This window comes from Palaemon carinicauda, chromosome 41 (genome assembly GCF_036898095.1).
Source record: "Palaemon carinicauda isolate YSFRI2023 chromosome 41, ASM3689809v2, whole genome shotgun sequence".
Taxonomy (NCBI): domain Eukaryota; kingdom Metazoa; phylum Arthropoda; class Malacostraca; order Decapoda; family Palaemonidae; genus Palaemon; species Palaemon carinicauda.
The window spans coordinates 23,187,745-23,211,288 of NC_090765.1; the positions used below are offsets into that span (position 1 = coordinate 23,187,745).

The 23,544-nt window shown below is 43.6% G+C and overlaps 2 protein-coding genes across 3 annotated transcripts in view; one reads left to right on the forward strand and one right to left on the reverse strand.

Moving 5' to 3' along the window:
* LOC137632332 (WD repeat domain phosphoinositide-interacting protein 4-like) overlaps positions 1–23,544 on the reverse strand; it is a 336,255-nt gene that overhangs the window by 87,050 nt on the left and 225,661 nt on the right. The gene's annotated exons all lie outside the window — the stretch shown is intronic.
* Positions 1–23,544, forward strand: part of LOC137632330 (trichohyalin-like) — a 69,302-nt gene that overhangs the window by 10,190 nt on the left and 35,568 nt on the right. For both annotated transcript variants that reach the window (XM_068364260.1, XM_068364261.1), the window contains exons 2-4: positions 20,337–20,498; positions 20,811–20,942; positions 22,161–22,265. In XM_068364260.1, the coding sequence (XP_068220361.1) occupies positions 20,358–20,498; positions 20,811–20,942; positions 22,161–22,265 (378 nt within the window). In that variant the 5' untranslated portion in view covers positions 20,337–20,357. The remainder of the gene's footprint in view (positions 1–20,336; positions 20,499–20,810; positions 20,943–22,160; positions 22,266–23,544) is intronic.

Below are 23,544 nucleotides of genomic sequence, written 5' to 3' on the forward strand. Positions count from 1 at the left end.
AATACACAACTATCATAGAAAATTCATAATTGAATGGCAATGAAAGAAAAAAGAAATATTTATTATTTATTATACTTCTTGAGATCTCGGTACGTATAGATCTCAGTATATACACACACACGTATAAATATATATATAATATATATATATATATATATATATATATATATATATATATATATATATATATATATATATATATATATTATATATATATATTCAGTACATATATATACATATATATATATATATATATATATATATATATATATATATATATATATATATATATATATATATATATATATATATATATTCAGTACATATATATATATATATATATATATATATATATATATATATATATATATATATATATATACTGTATATATAAATTATATATATACAAATTTATATATATATATATATATATATATATATATATATATATATATATATATATATATATATATATATATATATATATTGTGCAAATATCAACTATTCTTGAGATCAATTATTATTCCTTTATTTTATACTTTATGAAAATACATTAAGCCCAAAGACAACCATCACTTGATACTTGACGAAAAAAGCACAACATTTAGAGCAGGGGTGGCCAACCTATGGCGCATGCGCCAACAGTGGCGCATTGCACGATTATGAGTGGCGCATTAAACCCCAGTAATAATAAAAAAAAAAAATCATGCCTGCTCATAAATAAAAGAAGAAATAATAATAATAATGATAATACTGATTTTCAGAAAAAAAAAATACAATGAGAATTTAAGTAACTTATAGCTAGAAGTGAGTTTTACAGAGATTTGTTCTAATCTAAAACAGAAATAATTTTCATTTGATTTTATTGTTCCGTGTGCATCTATTAGTCATCTTTAAACAATAATGCGTCATCATTATATACCTGAAGTGAATTACCCTAAAATATTGCTTGAACACTCAAACAGCATTCAATTGTTGCTTAAAAATGTATATTTCAAATATACTGCAGTTAATAACTGCGACATTTGTACATATCGGAGCACGCATTATACTTTTCTGGCGTTGAATCGTCAAGCAATAGCACTGATTGCCGTGTGGAAAAATACAAAAAATTACGAGCCAGTTTAGAGTTGGCGCTTGGAGTGTTATCCCGATGGACTCATAATTCAGGGTATGTGAATAACTGAACTTTTGCATTTTCGAAACTTACAAATATTGTTTTATCTGATGAACCATATATTTTCAACCACTTTAGGCGTCATCGTTTGTATATCATGTCTATTTTTTTTATGTATTGTATATGAGCCTTTTTTGCTCAGTTTGTGGCGATAATAATAATAATAATCATAATATTTTCATGAAGGCCCCCCCCCCTCTCTCTCTCTCTGTTTCTCAACAAAATTATTTGTTCTCGATTCGATGATTTATGAGGAAATCATCTCTTTTTGAACATTCAATAAGTTTAACCTTTTTTTTTTCTGGTAGGTGGTTTGCCCATCACAGTGAAAAAGAATATGAGCAAAAGAAGAGCAGAAAGTGATAGCAAACGTTAGTTTAATGAACTGTGGGAAAATGAATTTTTATCCATTGCGAGTCCTTCAGGAAAACCAATGCTTATTTTTTGTGAAAGCACTCTCTCAGATAACAGAAGACACGATCTTAGCAGGCACTATAAGAAACACAAAGTTGAAATAGAAGAAAAACAAAAGTTAGTGCCTGGCTCTGTGTTACGGAAAGAATGTGTGGTCAAGAAAAAAGAGGATATGACAAAGAGGTTAAATCTCCTTGTTAAGAGAGGTTGTGAAAGTCTAGCAATGCTCGAAGCATCCTACGAAATTGCTTTTGTGTTGGCTAAAAAACATAAGCCTTTCTCTCATGGTGAAGATATTGTTAAACCCTGTCTCCCAAAATTTGCAAAATATGTTGGCTATAAAAGTATTGAAAGAAAGGTAAACGAAATAGCTCTTTCAAAGCCCACAATTACAAGACGCATTGAGGAACTTTCTCGTGATGTATCTGAGCAACTGAAGGACCGTGTCCATGCATGCTCTTTCTTTTCCTTAGCCTTGGACGAATCTGTGTGTGATGAAAAAGTGGATATTTCATTTAGCAGTTTTATTTGACATTACCAGTCATCTCAATGACCTAAATTCAAAACTGCAGGGCAAAGATAAATTGTTTCCTAGTTTAGTAAATGATATCAGTGCATTCAAAAGGAAGTTAAAACTGTTTATCTCTCAGCTAGAAAACAAGGAGTTGAGCGAATTTCCACATTTAAAGGAACAAAGTGAATGTGCTGAAGATAATACCATCTTTACAGAATACTTTGAAAAAAATCATATTACTGCAAGAGGCCATTGATAGTCATTTTAGTGATTTTGCTGAAAAAGATTGCATGGTTGCATTCATAAATCCCTTTTCACTTACTGGAAATAACATTCTGAAGATGCCTAGTAATATGCCGATGGAATTTATTGATCTAAGAGCAAATTCAGTACTGAAGAATAAATTTAATGAACTGCCCTCACTCCCAAGTGCATCTGAAAGGCTTAATTTTTGGCGATCATTACCAGGTGAACATTTTCCAGAACTGAGAAAATTTGCCCAAAGTTATACCTGTCGCTTTGAAATAACATACAGATGCCAGCAAGCTTTTTCATCCATGAAAACGATCAAGAACAAACTGAGGTCGCGACTATCCGATTGAAATCTGAACCGTCTTGTTCTCAGTTACTAATTTAACTCCTAATATTACTGATTTGGTGAAAGCAAAGCAAAGCAAAAGTCTCTTTAAACTTAGTTATGTTTATTTTTCCTGCATGTGAAATTACTTTTTTTTTTAAAACTGCTAATTATGTTCATATATGTTTAATAGTACTTTCAGAAATAACTAATGAATATTATAAATGCAAATTCAAAGTGTCAATACAGTTTACTTTGTATTTATTTTAAATCCTTTCCATTACAACTGCTACATCTGTCCACACTAATATATATATATATATATATATATATATATATATATATATATATATATATATATATATATATATATATATATATATATATACTTATCTATTTATTTATATATATATATATATATATATATATATATATATATATATATATATGTATGTATATATATACACACACATATATATATATACATATATATATATATATATATATATATATATATATACATATATATATATATATATATATATGTATATATAATGATTATATATATATAAATGACAAATAATATTGCCATACTTAAGGGATGTGGCGCATCTGAATTAAAAGTGAAAAAAATTGGTGCATGGGAAACGAAAGGTTGGCCACCCCTGATTTAGAGCAATACTTTCCAATTATTTTTAATTACAACATTAAGACAAATTTGCTCGAGATCCTTGGTTGACATATTTCACTCCCCAGAAGGGTAATGCATCTATTGCACCTCAAGCAGTTTACTGTAGGCATTACTTGAAGGTCTGTGCCGTCCTACCTCTCCCTTACAGCACCCATTTTTCAGCCTGCTACTGTTTCCACTCCCTTTTTTCTGCATCTTCCAGTCCAACATCTTCAGCTTCTCTTTCATGCACAAAGCTGCTGAATAGCCTCCCAGGCCTCAGTGCCTATCCTCATTGCAGGCAGAAAAAATCTGGCACGCCTCAGCAGGTAACAAAAACACTAACACACCTTAGCAGGTAGCAAACATCTGGCAAACCTCAGCAGGTAGCAAAAATCTGGCATACGCCAGCATGTAGGAAAAATCTGGCACACCTCAGCAGGTAACAAAAACACTAACACACCTTAGCAGGTAGAAAATCTGACACACCTCAGAAGATAGCAAAATATCTGATACCCTTCAGAAGGCAGTAAAAATCTGACACAAATAGGTAGCATAAATCTGATAAACCTCAGAAGGTAGCAAAAAACTGATACACCTCAGAAGGCAGTAAAAATCTGATGACCTCAGCGGGTAGAAGAAAATCTAGCACACCTCAGCAACTCTGGCACACTTCAGCTGGTAGCCAAAATCTGATACACCTCAGCAGGTAGCAAAATCTTATACACCTCAGCATGTAGCAAAAACCTGGCACACAGCAGGTAGCAAAAATCTGGCTCACCACGAAGCAAAAATCTGGCATACCTTAACAGGTAGCAAAAATCTGACACATTCAGAAGGTAGCAAAATTCTGGCACCCCACCGCTGGTCGAAAAAAAATCTGGCACACCTCAGCTGGTAGCAAAAATCTTGCTAAGATCAGAAGGTAGCAAAAATCTGATACACCTTAGCAGGTAGCAAGTATCGGGCACACCTCCGCTGGTAGCTAAAATCTTGCTCAGCTCAGCAGGTAGCAAAAACTTGAGCACACCTCAGCAGGAAGAAAAAATCAGCTGGTAACAAAAATCTGGTACATTTGAACAGGTAGCAAATATCTAGCACACCTCAGCTGGTAGCTAAAATCTTGCTCAGCTCAGATGCTAGCAAAACTGTGGCACACCACAGCAGGTAGCAAAAATCTGGCACACCAAAGCTGGTAACAAAAATATAGCACACCTCAGAAGTGAGAAAAAATTCAGGCATACCTTAGCAGGTAGCAATAATCTGATGCACCTCAGCAGATAGCAAAATTCTGGCACACCTCCAAAGGTAGCACAAATCTGATGCACAGCAGCAGGTAGCAAAAATCTAGCACACCTCAGCAGGTAGCCAAAAACTGATACACTTCAGCAGGTAGCAAAAATCTGGCACACGCCACCAGGTAGCAAAAATCTGGCACACGCCACCAGGTAGCAAAAATCTGGCACACCTCAGCAGGTAGCCAAAAACTGATACACTTCAGCAGGTAGCAAAAATCTGGCACACCTCAGCAGGTAGCAAAAATCTGGCACCTCAGCAGATAACAAAAATCTGGTATATGCCAGCAGGTAGCAAAAATCTGGCATACACCAGCAGGTAGGAAAAATCTGGCACACCTAAGCAGGTAGCCAAAAACGGATACACTTTAGCTGTTGGCAAAAATCTGGCACACCTCAGCAGGTAGCAAAAGTCTGGCACACCTAAGCAGGTAGCCAAAAACTGATGCACCTTAGCTGGTAAAAAAATATGGCACACCTCAGCTGGTGGCAAAAATCTGGCACACCTCAACCTGTAGCAAAAATCTGTTACACCTCAGCTGGTAGCAAAAATCTGTTACATCTCAGCTGGTAGCAAATATGTTACACCTCAGCAGGGGATAAAAAATCTGGCACACCTCAGCAGGTAGCAGAAATCTGTTACACCTCAGCAGGTAGCAAAAATATAGCACACCTCAGCAGGTAGCTAAAATCTGTTACACCTCAGCTGGTAGCAAATATGTTACATCTCAGCAGGTAGCAAAAATCTGGCACACCTCAGCAGGTAGCTAAAATCTGTTACACCTCAGCAGGTAGCAAAAATATGGCACACCTCAGAAGGTAGCAAAAATCTGGCACTCCTCAGCAGGTAGAAAATATCTTTTACACCACAGCAGGCAGCAAAAATCTGTTACACCTCAGCTGGTAAAAAAAAAATCTGGCACACCTCAGAAGGTGACAAATATCTTTTACACCTCAGCAGGTAGCCAAAAACTGATATACCTCAGCAGGTAGCAAATATCAGTTACACCTCATCAGGTAGCAAAAATCTGGCATACGCCAGCAGGTAGCAAAAATCTGACACACCTAAGCAGGTAGCCAAAATCTTATACACCTCGGCAGGTAGCAAAAGTCTGTTACACCTCAGCAGGTAGCAAAAATCTGGCACACCTCAGCAGGTAGCCAAAATTGATACACCTCAGCAGGTAGCAACTATCTGGCATACCTCAGCAGGTAACCAAAAACTTATACACCTCAGCAGGTAGCAAATATCTGACACACCTCAACTGGTAGCAACAATCTGGCATACCTCAGCCGGTAGGAAAAATCTTGCACACCTCATTTGGTAGCAAAAATCTGACATACCTCAGCTGGTAGCAAAACTCTGGCCTACCTCAGCTGGTAGCAAAAATTTGGCATACCTCAGTTGGTGGCAAAAATTTGGTACACCTCAGCTGGTAGCAAAAATCAGGTACACCTCAGCTGGTAGCAAAAATCTGGTACACCTCAACTGGTAGCAAAAATCTGGCATACCTCAGCTGGTAGCAAAAATCTGGCATACCTCAGTTGGTAACAAAAATCTATCACACCTCAGAAGTGAGAAAATAATCGAGCACACCTTACCAGGTAGCAAAAATCTGAAAAACCTCAGCTGGTAGCAAAATCTGACCCATCTCAGCTGGTACCGAAAATCTGGCCCACCTCAGCAAGTAGCAAAAATCTGGCACACCTCAGCAAGTAGCAAAAATCTAGCACACCTCAGCAAGTAGCATAAATCTGGCACAATTTAGCAAGTAGCAAAAATCCAGCATATCTCAGTTGGTAGCAAAACTATAGAACACCTCAGCTGATAGCAAAAATCTGGCACACCTCAGCTGGTAACAACAAATCTGGCACGTCACAGCTGGTAGCAAAAACCTGGCACACCTCAGCCGGTAGGAAAAATCTGGCACACCACAGCTGGTAGCACAAATCTGGCACACCTCCGCAGGTTTCAAAAATCTGCCACAACTCAGCAGGTATCAAAAACCTGCCACACCTTAGCAGGTAGCAAAAACATGCCACGCCCCAGCTGGTAGCAAAAATCTGGCATACCTCAGCAGGTAGCAAAAATCTAGCCATACCTCAGATGGTAGCAAAAATCTGGCACACCTCAGCTGGTAGCTAAATCTAACCCACCTGAGCTGGTAGTAAACTCTGGCACAGTTTAGCAGGTAGAAAAAATCTGGCACACCTCAACTAGTAGCATAAATCTGGCACACTTCAGCAGGTAGCAAAAATCAGGCATATCTCAGTTGGTAGCAAAAATCTGGCACACTTCAGCTGATAGTAAAAATCTGGCACACCTCAACCTGTAGCAAAAACATTTACCACCTCAGCTGGTAGCAAAATTTGGCAAACCTTGGCTGGTAGCAAAAATCTGGCATACCTCAGCTGGTAGCAAAAATCTGGCACACCTCAGCTGGTAGCAAAAACCTGGCACACTACAGGTGGTAGCACAAATCTAGCACACCTCAGCAAGTAGCAAAAATCTGGCACACCTTAGGTGGTCGCACTAATCTGCCAAACCTTAGCTGGTAGTAAAAATCTGGTATACCTCAGCTGGTAGCAAGAATCTGGCAGACCTCAGCTGGTAGAAAAAAATCTGGCACACCTCAGCTGATAACAACAAATCAGGCACACCTCAGTTGTAGAAAAAATCTGGCATATCTAAGCTGGAAGTAAAAATCTGGTATACCTCAGCTGGTATAAAAAATCTGGAACACCTCAGCAGGTAGCAAAATCTGGCACACCGTAGCTGGTAGCAAAAATCTGGCACAACTCAGCAGGTAACAACAAATATGACACACCACACCTGGTAGCAAAAATCTGGCATACCACAGCTGGTAGCAAAAATCTGGCACACCACACCTGGTAGAAAAAATCTGGCACACCTCAGCAGGTAGCAAAAATTTGGCACACCATAGCTCCTAGCAAAATCTGGCACACCACACCTGGTAGCAAAAATCTGGCACACCTCAACAGGTAGCAAAAATCTGACACTCCACAGCTGGTAGCAAAATCTGGCACACCTCAATCGGTAGCAAAAATCTGGCACACCTCAACAGGTAGCAAAAATCTGACACTCCACAGCTGGTAGCAAAATCTGGCTCACCTCAATCGGTAGCAAAAATCTGGCACACCTCAGTCAAGAAAAAAATCTGGCACACCTCAGCTGGTCGCAGGGTTTATATCAATATATTTTATTACATTTTCTTTCAGTATATAATGATATTGGGAATCAGTGATCCCTTTTTAAACTAACTTAAGCTTCAGTGATTTCTGATATAAACTCCAGAAGTGATTTTTTTACAAGGTCGGAAAACGGAGAGAAGCGATGGCGGGTCCTGTACGTGTCTACTGTAAGCCTACCCTTAAATCTGCGCTCTTTGGTGTAGATGCAACAGTTCCTCCTTTACCTAATTTAAATAGCTCTGTCATTCACTTTCCAAAGGAAAGAACAACCCTTTTGGCTGATGTGTTTAACGGTAAGCAGAGTAATGAGAAACTCGAACTTCCTCGTTCCTGTTTTCCTGAGGCTAGACTAACTAGTTTAGCTATTAGATATCGAGAAATTAAAGCTATATTGATGGACCTTGATGCTTATGGAGGTGTACATCCAAATGGCATTTTCCTTTGTTTTTATAAAGACTGCAGATTTCTTAGCTCCAAAGTTATCTGTCATTTTGCACAAGTTTGCAAGAAGAGGAGCTTTTAGCACTTGTTGGAGAATTGGTAATGTTACTCCACCATGTAAATGTCTTTATGATAGCTCAAGTCCAAATGATTACCGTCCTTTTTCCAGAACTCGTATATTATCTAAAATTTTTGAATGTCTTTTGGCAAAACGTCTTAATAGGAAAAATTCGTAGATAATTTGTATTTTTCCTAACTATACAAACCTTAGCTATTTACATGGGGTAATTACTTCGGCGTAGCTGAATGACGAGCATAAAAGTTTTAACGAGGGTTTACTACCCCGCCGCTAGTTAGCGGTAGTAGGGAGGGGTAGCTAGCTACCCCCCCCCCCCTCTTCACACACACCGGTGAATGCTTCACTTTGCTTAGAGGTAGGGCTTATCTTGGGGGACAGGGCTGGCGGGCACAGATGTGTAATTAGCTAAGGTTTGTATAGTTAAGAAAAATACAAATTATCTACGAATTTGTCATTTGTTCCGTAACTCAAATACAAACCACGCTATTTATATGGGGTGACTAAACCCTTAGGAAGGGCGGTAAGGCCCCTGCCATACTGGCTTTGGCTTGCCCGGGACCCCAAATTCGAGTGTGTAGGTACTCAAGAAGTAAGGGGTCCCTGCTCCTCGCTGGCAGCTGTGAAACTGCTGCGGCCTACGTACGCTGTGTGCGAAGGTGAGAAGTGACTCGTCCTAGGAAGTTGACCTGGAGTTCTTCAGATGGAAATCTAGGCTAGGACTCTCCCAATACCACCTCGTCAGGGTATGGGGACATGACAGTATTACATCTTAATACTAGGAACACAAGGGAGCATGGTTTACCTGCAGAGGTTCGAGGTCAGCTGTGCAGAGAACCCAGGATGCTGCTTTCTCCAAGGGAGGAGAGGATGAAGAAAAGAATAAGGGCCAGGCAGATCTTTTCATTCACACAGACTAAAACCAGGTAACAATGCCCTCAACCTTCTGCTACTTGTCCAATAAGGAGCCTGAGGTTAGAACAGCTGTTGTGCAGCCACCACAGCTCGATACGTTCCCTATCGGCCCGATAGAGAACGTATCGAGCCTCCTGTGTGTCACGTCTTGCAGGTAGTGGGCCGTGAAGGTGGTCTGACGCTTTCATACCCCAGCTTGAAGGACCTGCGTCACTGAAAAATTCTTCTTGAAGACCAGGCACGTAGCTACGCCCCTGACGTCATGCGCTCTAGGGCGACGTGACGGAGTTGGGTCAGGATTCAAGGCCAGATGTATCACCTTGCGAATCCAGGCCGAGATGGTATTCCTGGTGACCCTCCTCTTCGTCTCCCCAGTGCTCACGAAAAAGGCTTGCACCTGGGGACGAACTGCAGCTGTTCTTTTAAGACACAACCTCAGACTCCTAACTGGGCACAGTAGGAGATGGTCTGGGTCATCTGTTACAGAACAGAGACTCGAAACCCGGAAGGAGTCGAACCTTGGGTCCGGCACTCCCGGGTTCTGAGTCTTGGCAACAAACTCAGGGATGAAGCTGAACGTTACCTCCCCCCATCCCCTTGAATGGGCGACGTCGTACAAAAGACCATGTAGATCACTGACTCGCTTGACCGAGGCCAAAGCTAGCAGGAAAACCGTCTTCCAGGTAAGGTGGTGATCAGAAGCCTGGCGTAATGGTTCGTAGGGAGGTCTCTTCAGAGACCTGAGGACTCGAACCACGTTCCATGGAGGAGGTCTCACTTCCGACTTAGAGCAGGTAAGTTCATAACTCCGTATGAGAAGGGAAAGTTCCAGCAAGGAAGAAATGTCCATTCCTTTAAGCCTGAAGGCAAGACTTAAGGCTGAGTAATAGCCTTTCACTGCCGAGACTGAAAGGCGCATTTCCTCCCGCATATAAACGAGGAACTCTGCTATTGCTGGTAAAGTGGCATCGAGGGGAGAGATACCCCTTCCACGACACCAACCACAGATAACTCGCCACTTCGCCTGGTAGACTCCTGCGGAAGATTTGCGCAGGTGGCCAGACATCCTGTTCGCAACCTGTTGCGAAAATCCTCTCTCTGTGAGGAGATGCTGGATAGTCTCCAGGCATGAAGCCGAAGCGTAGCCACGGCTTTGTGGTAGATGTTGGAGTGTGGTTGTTTGAGTAGCTCGTGACGTGGAGGGAGCTCGTTCGGAATCTCCGTGAGGAGTTGCAGAAGGTCCGGGAACCATTCTGCGTGATGCCAAAGCGGAGCGATCAGGGTCATCGATAGATTGACCGATATTCTGGTCTTGTTGAGTACCCTCCTCATCAGACAGAACGGGGGAAAGCCGTACACATTGACGTTGTCCCACCGTTGTTGGAAGGCATCCTGCCAGAGACCCCTGGGGTCTGGGACTGGAGAGCAGTACAGCGGGAGCTTGTGGTTCAGCGCTGTAGCGAACAGATCCACCGTCGGGGAACCCCACAAAGTCAGGACTTTGTTGGCTATCCAAGGACCCAAAGACCACTCAGTACTCAGTATTTGCGTCACTCTGCTCAGACTGTCGGCGAGCACATTCATCTTGCCTAGCATGAAGCGAGCCGCTAGTGAGATCAAGTGGACTTCGGACCATCTCAGGATCTCTACTGCAAGATGGGATAGCTGTTCTGAAAAGGTATCTCCCTGCTTGTTGATATAAGCCACCACCGTGTTGTCTCTCATCACCACCACAGAGTGGCCCGCCAGGACTTGGTGGAACTTCTGAAGTGCAAGGGACACGCCCTTCATTTCTAGCAGGTTTATGTGAAGGTACCTTTCTAATTCTGACCACAGGCCTGAGGTCCTGTGGTTCAGAACGTAGGCCCCCCACCCTTTGTTTGATGCGTCCGAGAACAGCATCAAATCTGGGGGAGGGACGAGAAGATCCACTCCCTTTCGTAGGTTCTCGTCCGCCACCCACCACCGGAGGTCCGTCCATTCTGCCGTCTCCATACTGAACGGAGTCTGCTTGACAAACCCGTTCAGGGTTGAGAGGTCGATGACTAGTCTCCAGCCTCCAGATGCCTTTCTCACAAGAAAGAGTCGACTGTAGAAGCCTGGGGACCCGTCTACAACCTCCTGGAGAGCGTCCTTCTTCAACATGGCCAGAACTTCTGCCCGAAGGGCTTGCCCTTTTGCCGATCCCATGGCAAAAGAGCCCAATGACACTGGATTCGCTGTCAGGGGAGGTAGAGAGGCTGTGAACGGGACGCGATAACCTAGAGTGATCACGGATATCGTCCAGGCATCTGCCCCGAGTTGCTGCCACCTTGTCGTGCAACTTTGTAGGCATCCCCCCACTGGTGGATATGCAGTGGGATTGCCAACCCTAGCTTTTATTGCCTCGGTTGTTACCTCTAGGGTTCTTGCCTCCCCTGGAGGACTTTTTGCTCCTTCTGCTCTTGGCAGGAAAGGGCTTAGACATCTTCGGCTTCGCTGCAGTAATCTTCTTCGTGTCCTTAGCTGGACGGGGCTGTCGGGCCGCTGGAGGTTTGTAGGGCCTCTATGTCAGGGCCCTGTGGATGAGGGAATCCTGGTTGGACTTCCTCCACCTCTCAGCGGTGAGCTCTACGTCCTTAGGCTCAAACAGACTCTTACCGAACACGGAAGAGTGTCTGAGCCTGCTATCCTCCGAACTGGGAACCTCTCGGCCACAGTGTCCCGACGTTTGAGAATCGTATTGGCCCACAAGCTCGAGACTTGGTGGGCCAGAAACTCAATGGTCCGTGTGGCCGAGAGTAAGAAAGTCTCCAGCGCCTTCCTGGTGCTTTCTTTGGAGAGGTCCTGGGACCGCACCAGGATGCCCAGAGACCCCAGCCAGATGTCGAGCCACAAAGTTGCCTGCATGGCACACTTGGTGACCTACTCCTGGCTCAAGATCTCAGTGGCTGAAAAGGCCACGTGCCAGTTGGAGAGTCTCTCAAGAGGGACTCCCCCCGTGAGTTCTTCCACAGAGTGATGCAACGGAAGACTCAGACAAGACTCCTCCAGGATCTCGAAGTACCTCCTCTGATGGACTCGAGGAGGCGGGAGGAGCTTGTTTCGAGCACTCGATCTGCTGGAGGAGGCAAGCTCAGAGAGCTGGCCCTCGACCTTGTCCCTGGCACTCTTCATCCCCTGACACCAGGGCAAAGCTGCACTGGCCCTAGAGGGTTTCTGGGTGCCATAGACGCGGTCCAGGACCGTGTCCTTACCTTCACGAGGGGGAATCTCAGGGTCTGGGATCCCGTTGAGGGTCAGGACTTGCCAGAAAGCGTGTTCTGACTCCTGGTGCTCTCCTCCTGGCAGCGAAGTCTCCCGTCCCCAGTGGCTCTTCCTGGGGGGACACGTGGACATCCTCGGCGGCTCTAGATGGTTTCTGCCCGATCCTTGCTGACGATTTGGGAATCGTCTTAGAGTCCTTAGGCTCCCTCCTGAGCAGGATACAGGACTCGAGCAACGAAGGGGGCAGGCTCTTCTCCACCCCTGGACGAGAAGACTTCTCAGGGAGAGGCGGCGCTTCCCCCATTGGTGCGATGGGGGAATGGTCCGGCTCATCTGACTCTCCTGAGGATGGGTAGTCCTCATCCGCAGGGGAGGGAGAGAAAGTCTGGTGGGGAGAAGGAGCCTTGCGCAAGGAACTGCGAGGAGACAATATAGGCCTCGGAGGAGTTTCCACGGGAGAGACTCCTCTCTTCCTCTTCAGGGGGAGGAAGCTGCCGCTGGTTTGTGACCCCGGTCAGAGAGGGCGGGCTTAATCACCTGCACAAGAGCTCTGACTAGGGTGCTGAACCAGGGCTGCTGGCTGACAGTTGCGCTGTCAGACACTCCCTCTGAAGGGAAGGGGATTGTACGATCCCTAGGAAGAGTCGACAAATGTGGGTTCGCCTGTGGGGCTAAAAGGAAAGAGTCCCTAGACCTGTCCAGGAACCGCCCCTCCTCCGGCGAGCGCGCTGGTCTGCGTTTGCGGGGAGGGGAACGAGACGAAGACCTGTCCGCCTGGCGGCGCTCGCGCTGGGATCCGCGTGACGGGCCCTGGTGAGGGTCGCGCGTGAAAGGGTCGCGCGCGAAAGGCTCACGCGACACAGGAATCTCGCGCTCGCACGTATCCGCGTGGGCGGGGGCGGGCGCGGTGGCGCGCAGGCGAGGATACAGGAGCGAGGGAGTGATGGCGCGCTGGCGATGGATCGGGCGCGTGGGCGCGGGAGCGTGCAGCAGCTGGAGCGGGCACGTGGTCGCGGGCGCACGTAGGAGATGGCGAGGGTGTGTGGCGCGTAGGAGCCGGCACTGGAGGCGGCCGGACGCGAGGGCGCGCAGCAACCTGATGCGGCCCCGGAGGGAGCGAGATAATGGGGGTGCCTGAGCGCGTGTCCGGGAGAACCGGGCGAGGGCGCAAGAGCACTGGTGCAGGATCGCGTGCGGCAGGGTTGGAGCGTTGGCGCCGAGGTTGGTGCTGGTCTGACAGGACCGGCATGCTCGCCTGTGGGCACGCTGGGCGCGCCAGCGATCATAGGCGCGCATCAAGATGTGGACGCACTGGGGTGCGCTGCTGCGGCGGCCGCGCAAGGCGCGCGTTTGGATGAAGGCGCACAGGTGTGCGCTGGAGGGTTGTGTTAGGCGCCTTAATGACAGGAACGGGGCGCGTGACAGGAACGGGGCGCATGACAGGAACAGGGCGCGCAACCGGAGCGTTGCGTGCGGCTGGGGCCCGTGCAGGATCGCGCGGTCTGGAAGTAGAGCCCAGGGGCGGCCGTGAGTACCCGTGCGCTAGCTTGGGAGCCTCCTGGGTGACGAGCTGAGATGTTGAAGCACGTTGGCGAGCGCGTGAGCACTGGATCTGGAACCACGCGTGAGGGTCTCGTGAGCACTGGATCTGGAACCACGCGTGAGCGTCTCTCCAGACGGGCGCAGCGAGTCCAGAGGAACCTGTGGGCGCCTGTGCGCCAGCGAAGGAACCTCTTGGACTGGGCGCGACGAGGCAGGAACCGGGGGACGCTGGGGCGCCGGTGGGCGCGTGAGCACAGGTGGCCGCTGGGGCACCGGTGGGCGCGTTTGCGCAGGTTAGCGCTGGCGCGCTGCAACAGGAACTTCTGGAGGGCGACGGGGCGCAGAAGGGCGTGGGCGCGCAGGGGAACCCTGGCGCGTAGCAGGAACGGCGGCGCGTACGCGTGAGGGTGAGCGCCATGGCGCCAAGTCAGGAACAGCGGCAACAGCAGGCGCAGCAACAACAGCAGTAGGAGGGCGCATAGGAAGAACCTGGCACTTGAGGGCGAGAGGCGCGGTTTTGCGCTCAAGACCCTTCAGCCCCGAAAGGCCCGGAGACTGCGCAGCGGCAGGATCAGGTGGCGAGTCACGCGCATCAGGAACATTAGAGGTTGACGGCAACTCAGCAGGTCTGGGAGACTGATCACTGCGTCCTGAAGGACGACCATCATCCGAAGGTGATCGCGAACAATCCCCGGAGAGGTCTAGGGTGGTAACTGGCAGGATCGGTGAACGGCGAGTCGTCTCCTCCGCAGAGGACTGTGGCGACGACGAGCCGAAGAGGCGCCTCTTAACCCCCTTGTAAGGGGAAGGAAGGCCTCTACGGCGAAGGGGAGGACGAGTCTTCCGCCTTATACGCCCACGAGGGGCCGCGGGATCAGCAAGCTGACCATCAAGGGGCCTCCGAAGAGGAGGCTCTGTAAGTGAACTCCCCCGAGGGGGAGAATCACCGGCAGGAGAGACCGTGGGACTTAGATCTGGGAGACTGATCACTGCGTCCTGAAGGACGACCATCATCCGAAGGTGATCACGAACAATCCCCGGAGAGGTCTAGGGTGGTAGCTGGCAGGATCGGTGAACAGCGAGTCGTCTCCTCCGCAGAGGACTGTGGCGACGACGAGCCGAAGAGGCGCCTCTTAACCCCCTTGTAAGGGGAAGGAAGGCCTCTACGGCGAAGGGGAGGACGAGTCTTACGCCTTATACGCCCACGAGGGGCCGTGGGATCAGCAAGCTGACCATCAAGGGGCCTCCGAAGAGGAGTCTCTGTAAGTGAACTCCCCCGAGGGGGAGAATCACCGGCAGGAGAGACCGTGGGACTTAGATCCTCCCTCGAAGTGTGTTCGGAGGGGGAATCTAAGCTGTCGGCTACCTCAGCCACAGGAACGGGGGTTTGACTTGACCCACGAGATGACTCCGTCACAACAACGTCAACTACAGACCGAGGATCTATCCCTGCTGTAGTTGGCGACTGTTTGACGGCTGCACCCAGTTTGATCATGTCAAACAGGGCTTGCTTGGAGGGCGAACCCTGCAGCCCCAAGGAAGCCCAAAGCTGAAACAAATCATGATTAGACATCAAATCCTCCTCCGGGGGAGAAGGGGCAGCCGCCTCGCTATGGGAGGCAACTACCTCTCCCGCATCCCGGGATCGGTCAACAGCACAGCGGTCTACGCTACCACTCGCCGGCCTCTCGGAAGAGACCGCTCGAGGGGGAGCTTCAGAGGAGGAAAGGGCAACGGAAGAAGAAGTCCTGGAATTTTCTCTCTTCAGAGAAGCCTCTGAAGGAGAAAGATCCCTTTTGGCCTTCTTCTTCCGGCGCCGGGCAAACCTCTCCCACTGGGAGGTAGACCACTCCCTACATTCAATACATACATTATCACTATCACACCGCTGGCCCCTACAGTGAGGACATAAGGTGTGGGGATCAGTGTCGACCGCCGACATAAAGGTCCCACAAGGGCGGCTGGGAAGTCCAAGGCAAGTACACATTGGTAGTAGAGGCCAACTTCAAGCACACTGCAAAAAGAGAAAGTAAAAAACAGATTAATATGGCAGTCAAAGCGAGGGAGAGCGCAGACAGGTCTGTTCTCTTCCTGAGCCAAAAGTAAAGTGAAGCATTCACCGGTGTGTGAGAGGGGGGGGGGTAGCTAGCTACTCTTCCCTACCCTCGCTAACTAGCGGTGGGGTAGTAAACCCTCGTTAAAACTTTTATGGCTCGTCATTCAGCTACGCCGAAGTAATTACCCCATGTAAGTAGCGTGGTTTGTATTTCAGTTACGGAACAAAGGTTTGCTGTAGGTAATCATCAGTTCCATCGTTTGCAATTTGGTTTTTGTAAAGACCTTGGATCATGTGATGTCCTTACAATCTCCAATGCTGTACAGAAATCCTTTGATTATGGTCAGGAGGTTCGTATGATTGGCCTTGATTTTAGTGCTGCCTTGTTCGTGTTAATCATGAGGCCCCTGTTTTCAAACTCAAACAGTTGGGAGTGGGTGGGTCGTTTTTGAGCATTATTATAGATCTTAATGAGTTGTTGCTGATGGTCACCATAGTGAGTATAGGAATGTAATATCCGGTGTTCCACAGGGTAGTGTTCTTGGCCCATTACTTTTCATCTTATATACACATGACATGTGGTTTGGCCTAGAAAACAAGCTTGTTGAATATGCAAATGATGCTACTCTCTTTGCATCAGTTCTATCTCCTGAATGTAGATCTGGGGTTGCTGAATCCATTAATAGAGAACTAGCTAAAATTAGTGCATGGTGCAAATTATGGGACATGAAGCTGAATCCTAACAACAATCAAGGACAGTGGCTCCTCAACATCCGGATCTCATCATTGAAAATTTCTGTAACGTTGTATGACTTTTAAAATTTTAGGTGTGAATCTTGACAGCAAATTTACTTTTGAGAACCACATTAGGTCTGTGCCTTCTTCAATTGTACAAAAGATTGGCTTATTGAGAAAGTCTTTTAAGATTTTCGGTGATCAATCTTTTCTGAAGACGTGTTTGAATTCTTTCTTTCTACCTTGTTTCGAGTATTGTTCTCCTGTCTGGTCTTCAGCTGCTGATTCTCATCTTAATTTGTTGGACAAGAACTTGCGGTCTATTAAATTTCTTACTCCTGATCTAGATATTAATCTTTCGCAATTTCGTTCAATTACATTATTCTGAGTTACATAAGATTTTTCATAATTCTGATCATCCTTCACATTCAGATTTTTTTCGGACAGTTCCATTCTGTTCGTAATACTAGGCATGAAGTTAATTCTCATAGTCAAGCCTTCTCCGTCATGAGGTTCAATACTACACAGTATTCTAGAAGTTTTATTCCAGTTATGACCAAATAGTGGAGTGATCTTCCTAATCGGGTAGTTGAATAAGTAGAACTTCAAAAGTTCAAAGTTGCAGCCAAAGTTTTTATGTTGAACAGGCTGACATAAGTCTTTTTATAGTTACATATGAATTATCTCTTTTAATGTTGTTAATGTTTTTTGAAAGGTTTTACTTCAATTTTTCTTTACCTCTTATATCGTTTTTTTTCTTGTTTCCTTTCCTCACTGGGCTATTTTTCCCTGTTGGAGCCCTTGAGCCTATAGCATCTTATTTTTCCAACCAGGGTTGTAGCTTGGCTAATAATAACAATAATAATAATAATAATAATAATAATAATAATAATAATAATAATAATAATAATAACAATAATACTTCCCAACCGAGGGAGAGGGGGAAAATGTATTGGTTTCATCCTTTATTGATATTGCACATATATTACAGATTTCTTAACTGTCACATTATATTATGTCTCACCTAGAGAATTTTCTCGAGACATTTTTTCATTACATTCTCTCTCTCTCTCTCTCTCTCTCTCTCTCTCTCTCTCTCTCTCTCTCTCTCTCTCTCTCTCTCTCTCTCTCTCTCTCTCTCTCGTATCCATATCAATATTCTGTAATTTTATTTTCTGAACTGTGGTGTACATCGGTAAAGGTCAACATGTGTCAAGTCTGTCATACATGCTTGACGTTATTAACTCGAATCCTGCCATAAGCGAGTTCTGTTCAGAACTCTAAAGCCCCTATTACACTTATCCGGTTTCCTACGGCGCCATCAGTCGCGATGCTTGCATATGGTCAAACCGGAGCGTGTGATTGCAAATCGGTTGTATGAAAGCTCAGTCGCGGTGCTTGCATATGCCGGAGCGTGTGATTGCAAATCGGTTGTATGAAAGCTCAGTCGCGATGCTTGCATATGGTCAAACCGGAGCGTGTGATTGCAAATCGGTTGTATGAAAGCTCACCCATGTCGGTCATGGGTGAGCTTTCATACAACCGATTTGCAATCACACGCTCCGGTTTGACCATATGCAAGCATCGCGACTGATGGCGCCGTAGGAAACCGGATAAGTGTAATAGGGGCATAAGGAAGACTTAGAGAAGAATTATCAAAAAGGACCAGCTTTTCTAGTAACAAGCAAGAGGCGAACGTCCCTTCGGTTAGCGGATACAGTAAACGTTAGCGGAAGCAACTTCCATCCAATTCCTATCTCGGATATGCGGAGATTTAATACCAAGGTGACATATAGAGACTAAGAGTCGATGTTTCCGCTACGAGCTTAGTCCTCAACTGTAGCGATACAAATAACTAGGTAATTAGGTGACTAGTATTTTTATTACTTCCGCTATTTCTTCATAATACAATGAAAGCAACAGTTGAAAATATAGTTACAGATCCGCAGTGTTTGGGTTATAAGATTGAATCTTATAAGTTTATTCAATGTTTTTAAAAGCCATTATATAATATCCATATTTTGTTTGCTTACTGTATGGTATTCAGAATCTCTTGCTTTCGTTCAAATTACTGTATACATCATCGTTTTATTACATTTATTTCCAATGTTTACTCTAATTTTTAATGAGAGAGAGAGAGAGAGAGAGAGAGAGAGAGAGAGAGAGAGAGAGAGAGAGAGAGAGAGAGAGAGAGAGAGAGAGAGAGAATTGCTGTTATACCTTGTAATTATTACGCCATCGATACTTCCTGATATTAAGTTCACGCTGCCTTGGGAATGATTAGAGCAAATCGGAATTATACAGATAAGACAGTTTCACCAACCCGGGCCAGTATTCGAGACAACTCATGTTCGAAACCTCGATACAGAAATAACTGTCAACTTCTGTATTTGGTTATTGTTTGATATTTCAGAAAAGTACACAAAAGACCCGATGCTGTGTGAAAAATTTTCAAATGTTCTAACTCGATTAAAGTACATCAGCAAATGGGAAGTATACTTAATTCTTTCATTAAATGACAATATATTATGACAACGTAATCGGGTCTACGCACATGTAATGCTTTCAAAATCATTAATGAGAATGTGTACATTTGAGGAAGTAATATTACATTTTGAACCAAGGGAATAATAATTCTCTGTTCAGAATTCGAGCTTATAACTTTAATTTCAAGTTACTGATTGCTTGGCATATTACTAACTTATATACAAATTCTTTTCAACCCCATCGTTTAAAATGCTCCTATGCGATTAGAACACAGAATAGTTAGGGCTTTAATCCAAGTATATCATTGAAGGTTACAGAGTTATATATGACAAAATACAATGAAAGTAAGCCACACTCATCAGTAAAGTACAAATTATTTATTTATTTTCGCAGTTAATTATGGAGTAATCTCAATATAAGCAAGGTTCTATTTTCTCAATTATAATTAGAATGAGGTAACTGTCAAAGGAATGCAACATTCGGTTTAAAGACAACAAAACGCCCTCAAACTCTAATTTTTTACTGTAATTTAGTTTAAAAACTATACTAAATAGTAGCTGTTGCTAAATGATAACAGGCAATTTCCATTTTAGTACGTCTTGTGGTAGCCAAGTGGGACGAGAGTTCGAGCTCCATTCTCAGATCTGCGAGCTAAGGATGTCTGGTTTTCATCACCATCCATTTTTTGGCCTTCCCTGGTCATATCTTGGGTGCTAATCATAAGCAAATGTGTTTTGTCTATAGGACATTGTCATGTCCTTTCCTTCTGTCGTTCATATGTGACCTTTAATGCTTAAAAGGAGAGTAAATCTTGCCTTCTTATCCATATCATAAATTGGCAACGTCTCCACAAATCAGTGTAAAGTGCAGTGCCATTATGATTTCAATACTAAATAAAAAGAGACTTTACAAGCATCTGGACTTGACGTTAACTGCATCTCTGAATAGCTCAATCTCCTTCAACCTTCTCAATTTCAGATAGCTTGGAAGAGATCCAGCATGAATATAGTGGGTCCTCTGTGCAACAGGGCCTCTGCTGATCATTTCCGTGCTACGGGTTTGCAACCAACTCTGATAGATGATTCCGATTTCTGCTTTGAGAGCAGCGATCAGATGCCAGGAATACATCTAGAAATACTGGTAAGGACTCATGGATGTAAGTCACTATCTTTATGACCGACATCCAATTTCAAAATGGTATCATCAAGGTTATTCCGACACGAGTGTCTCTATTCGCAAGTTAAAAACACAGAAAATATACTGACTGGGAAAACTAATTTCCAACGATTCCTTTGACACCTAGGGATATTGGGATTATTGCAATCGTCACACAGCGTTTGATGTACATTGCCAAATATAGGAAAGAATAATATCTATCTTTGATCATGATCAAGCAAGCTATGGGTTTTGTTACTTATGCGCTCTCACTGATTTCTTACATTTGTTTCACAGCCAACAAAACCACAACTGAGATTCATAGCACAGCCATCTGAGAAGTACCGTTTCAGATATTTCTCCGAAAGAGGTGCTGGACATGGCCCACTAAAGTCCGACTCGAAATCGACAAGGTTTCCAAGTGTCGAGGTAAGTAGGCTATTATAGTTACTCTCTAATTATATAAAGTAATTTACATGCACCTATTCTCCCCGTCCAAAATTTATCTTCAAATTGCACATCTGTATTTTTCAAGGACGCATGTCTACTTTTTTGGCTTAAAAAAAGAACGATTGATTGAGGTGAAAGATGCTGCGACTGGTTCGAAAATCTTATGAATTTGAAATAGAGGCTCTTTTTGCATATCAACAAAATAAGAACATTTTATAAATTCAAAATGTTAAACCTTCTTGCTGCCCAACAAGATCAGGACCGGAATATTGTCAACAGCAAAAGATAGAAGTGCCCCTTATGCAGTTGGCCAAGGAGTGAATAATTCATTATGTCAACCAAAAATAAAAATATAGTAAACAATAACTTAAACAGCGAGAAAGAGTAACTCCTTACTTTCCTCAATGGGCTATTTTCCCTGTTGGAGCCCCTGGGCTTATAGCATCCTGCTTTTCCAACTAGGGTTGTAGCTTAGCAAGTAATAATAATAATAATAATAGTAGCCCAACTGAATAACAATATTCGATCCTTTTGTAAGCCAAGGGAAATAAAGTTGATCTTTTTGTGAACAATAGAAAGTAAAGACCTCCCTTAACGAAGTAGCACAAAATAATCTCATCATTCATGTGATAATTATAAATTGCAATTCTTTGAAATAGATAATTTAAAGTTTGTAATAGAGCTGAGCCAGGATAAAACTGGAAGAGGAGAAAGGAAATTTAAATTCCTAAAGGAAAGGATTGGGAAAACTCATCTGTATTTTTCAGTAATGGAATATTGTAATTCTGTACATATACTGGGTTAAGATACCAGTCCTTATCTGATATTATAGATGACTATTTTATTATTGAACGTAAAAATTACGTCGTATTCCACCGGATTTCTTCCACTGAATGACACATGCAAGGAAATTAATATCTTTCCTTTCTTGTACGTAATTTTTCATACAATTCTAATTATATTCAAGAGTAAGTTAATGGCGCTGTAATGTCTATTTACTTTCGGATCGTTATTTTAAAACTCCTAAACCTACACAAATGTAAAAATATGCACTTATGTATGTACAGTCCAATTCAAAAGTCTTATCTCTTTTATCAATAATATAATCTAAGTTGAGATTTGTCCCTTATCTTCTGAATTGGCGATTTATCTATCAAGTTGAATGCTAATTAATTGTTTTTCCATTTCATTTGACAGTTGAAAAACATCTACTTAAGTGGACCTGTAGAAATTAATGTTCAATTCTACACGTGGGATTCAGATGAAAACAAGCGCGTACCTCATCGAATTCTCCAGTTCCAGGTAGAGAGAGAGAGAGAGAGAGAGAGAGAGAGAGAGAGAGAGAGAGAGAGAGAGAGAGAGAGAGAGAGAGAGTAATTCATTTATGCTTAGTCAATGGTTTCTCACACTTTAATGCTGTTTCATTTTTGCTGTATTAATTACCTATGTTACTGATGTATGCATTGGAGCATTTCGGACAAGTTTAACCCAAGCATATGGTCAGTTATTATTTGCTCGCAAAATTCTTTCTATTCTAACGCAAAAGTCTCTTTATTCATACTCAATAGTTTTCTTCTTTGTTTTGCGATTGTCATTGTTAGTTAGTGTACTCTGCAAGTACTTAAAACCTTATCACATTAATCGATCTTTCTATCCTTGATTTTTCTTCCCAGTCTTCCGGCTACGCTATCAACATTCTACTATTTTCCTTTTATTAAATCTAAGTGGGACGACAGTGTATATGAAGAAAGCGCATCCTTCTTTTCATAGGTCCTGCCATGAATGTAGCCGACATAGTGTCAAAATCATGTTTATAGCAGGCATAGTAACTTTTATTTCCGATACATCTATCTCAACCAATCTTGGAAGATGCTATTTTTTGCTTGTCTTATCATGATGGCTTAGATTGAGGAAAATGATAGAGAGACTGATTCCGGTTTATTAAGTCGGGACACACAAGTCTGACAATTGGCTTGACCCAGTTTTCATCGATTTTTCCTGTGATTTATACACAGTATTGTTAGTCTTCCTGGTAGGACTTATAACCATGCCCAAGTTTTGTTAGCAATTAAAACTGAACAAGCTGTCCTTACCTTATATAGAATCTTCACAGAGGAATGGAATTTCGATTAACATTTCACTTTTGATTTGGTCAATGTGATAATCACTATAGGTTTAGGATTAGGATTATGACATTTAGGCCTCAAGCCAAGCACTGGGGCATCAAAGGCCATTCAGAGCTATATAATACAAATTAATCAACCATACCCATACACTCACACCATTTGGTAACATTTCAATCTATAAAACCGTTCATACCACTTTCGTAAAATAACATCTAAATGTGAAATATGAGGGGATTAAAAAGATTAAATAAATAAATCAATAAAATTAAATAAACCTTATGATGATATAACTCAAAACTATAAATTATACCCCATTCCTGTTTTCCTAAAGTTAAACTAATTTAGCTATTCAATCCTATGAAAATTATGAAACTTTTAATTGAAATTAATACTTACGAAGGTGTAGACCTAAAACGTATTTTATTTTCTGTGAAAACTTATGACCACTTAGCTTA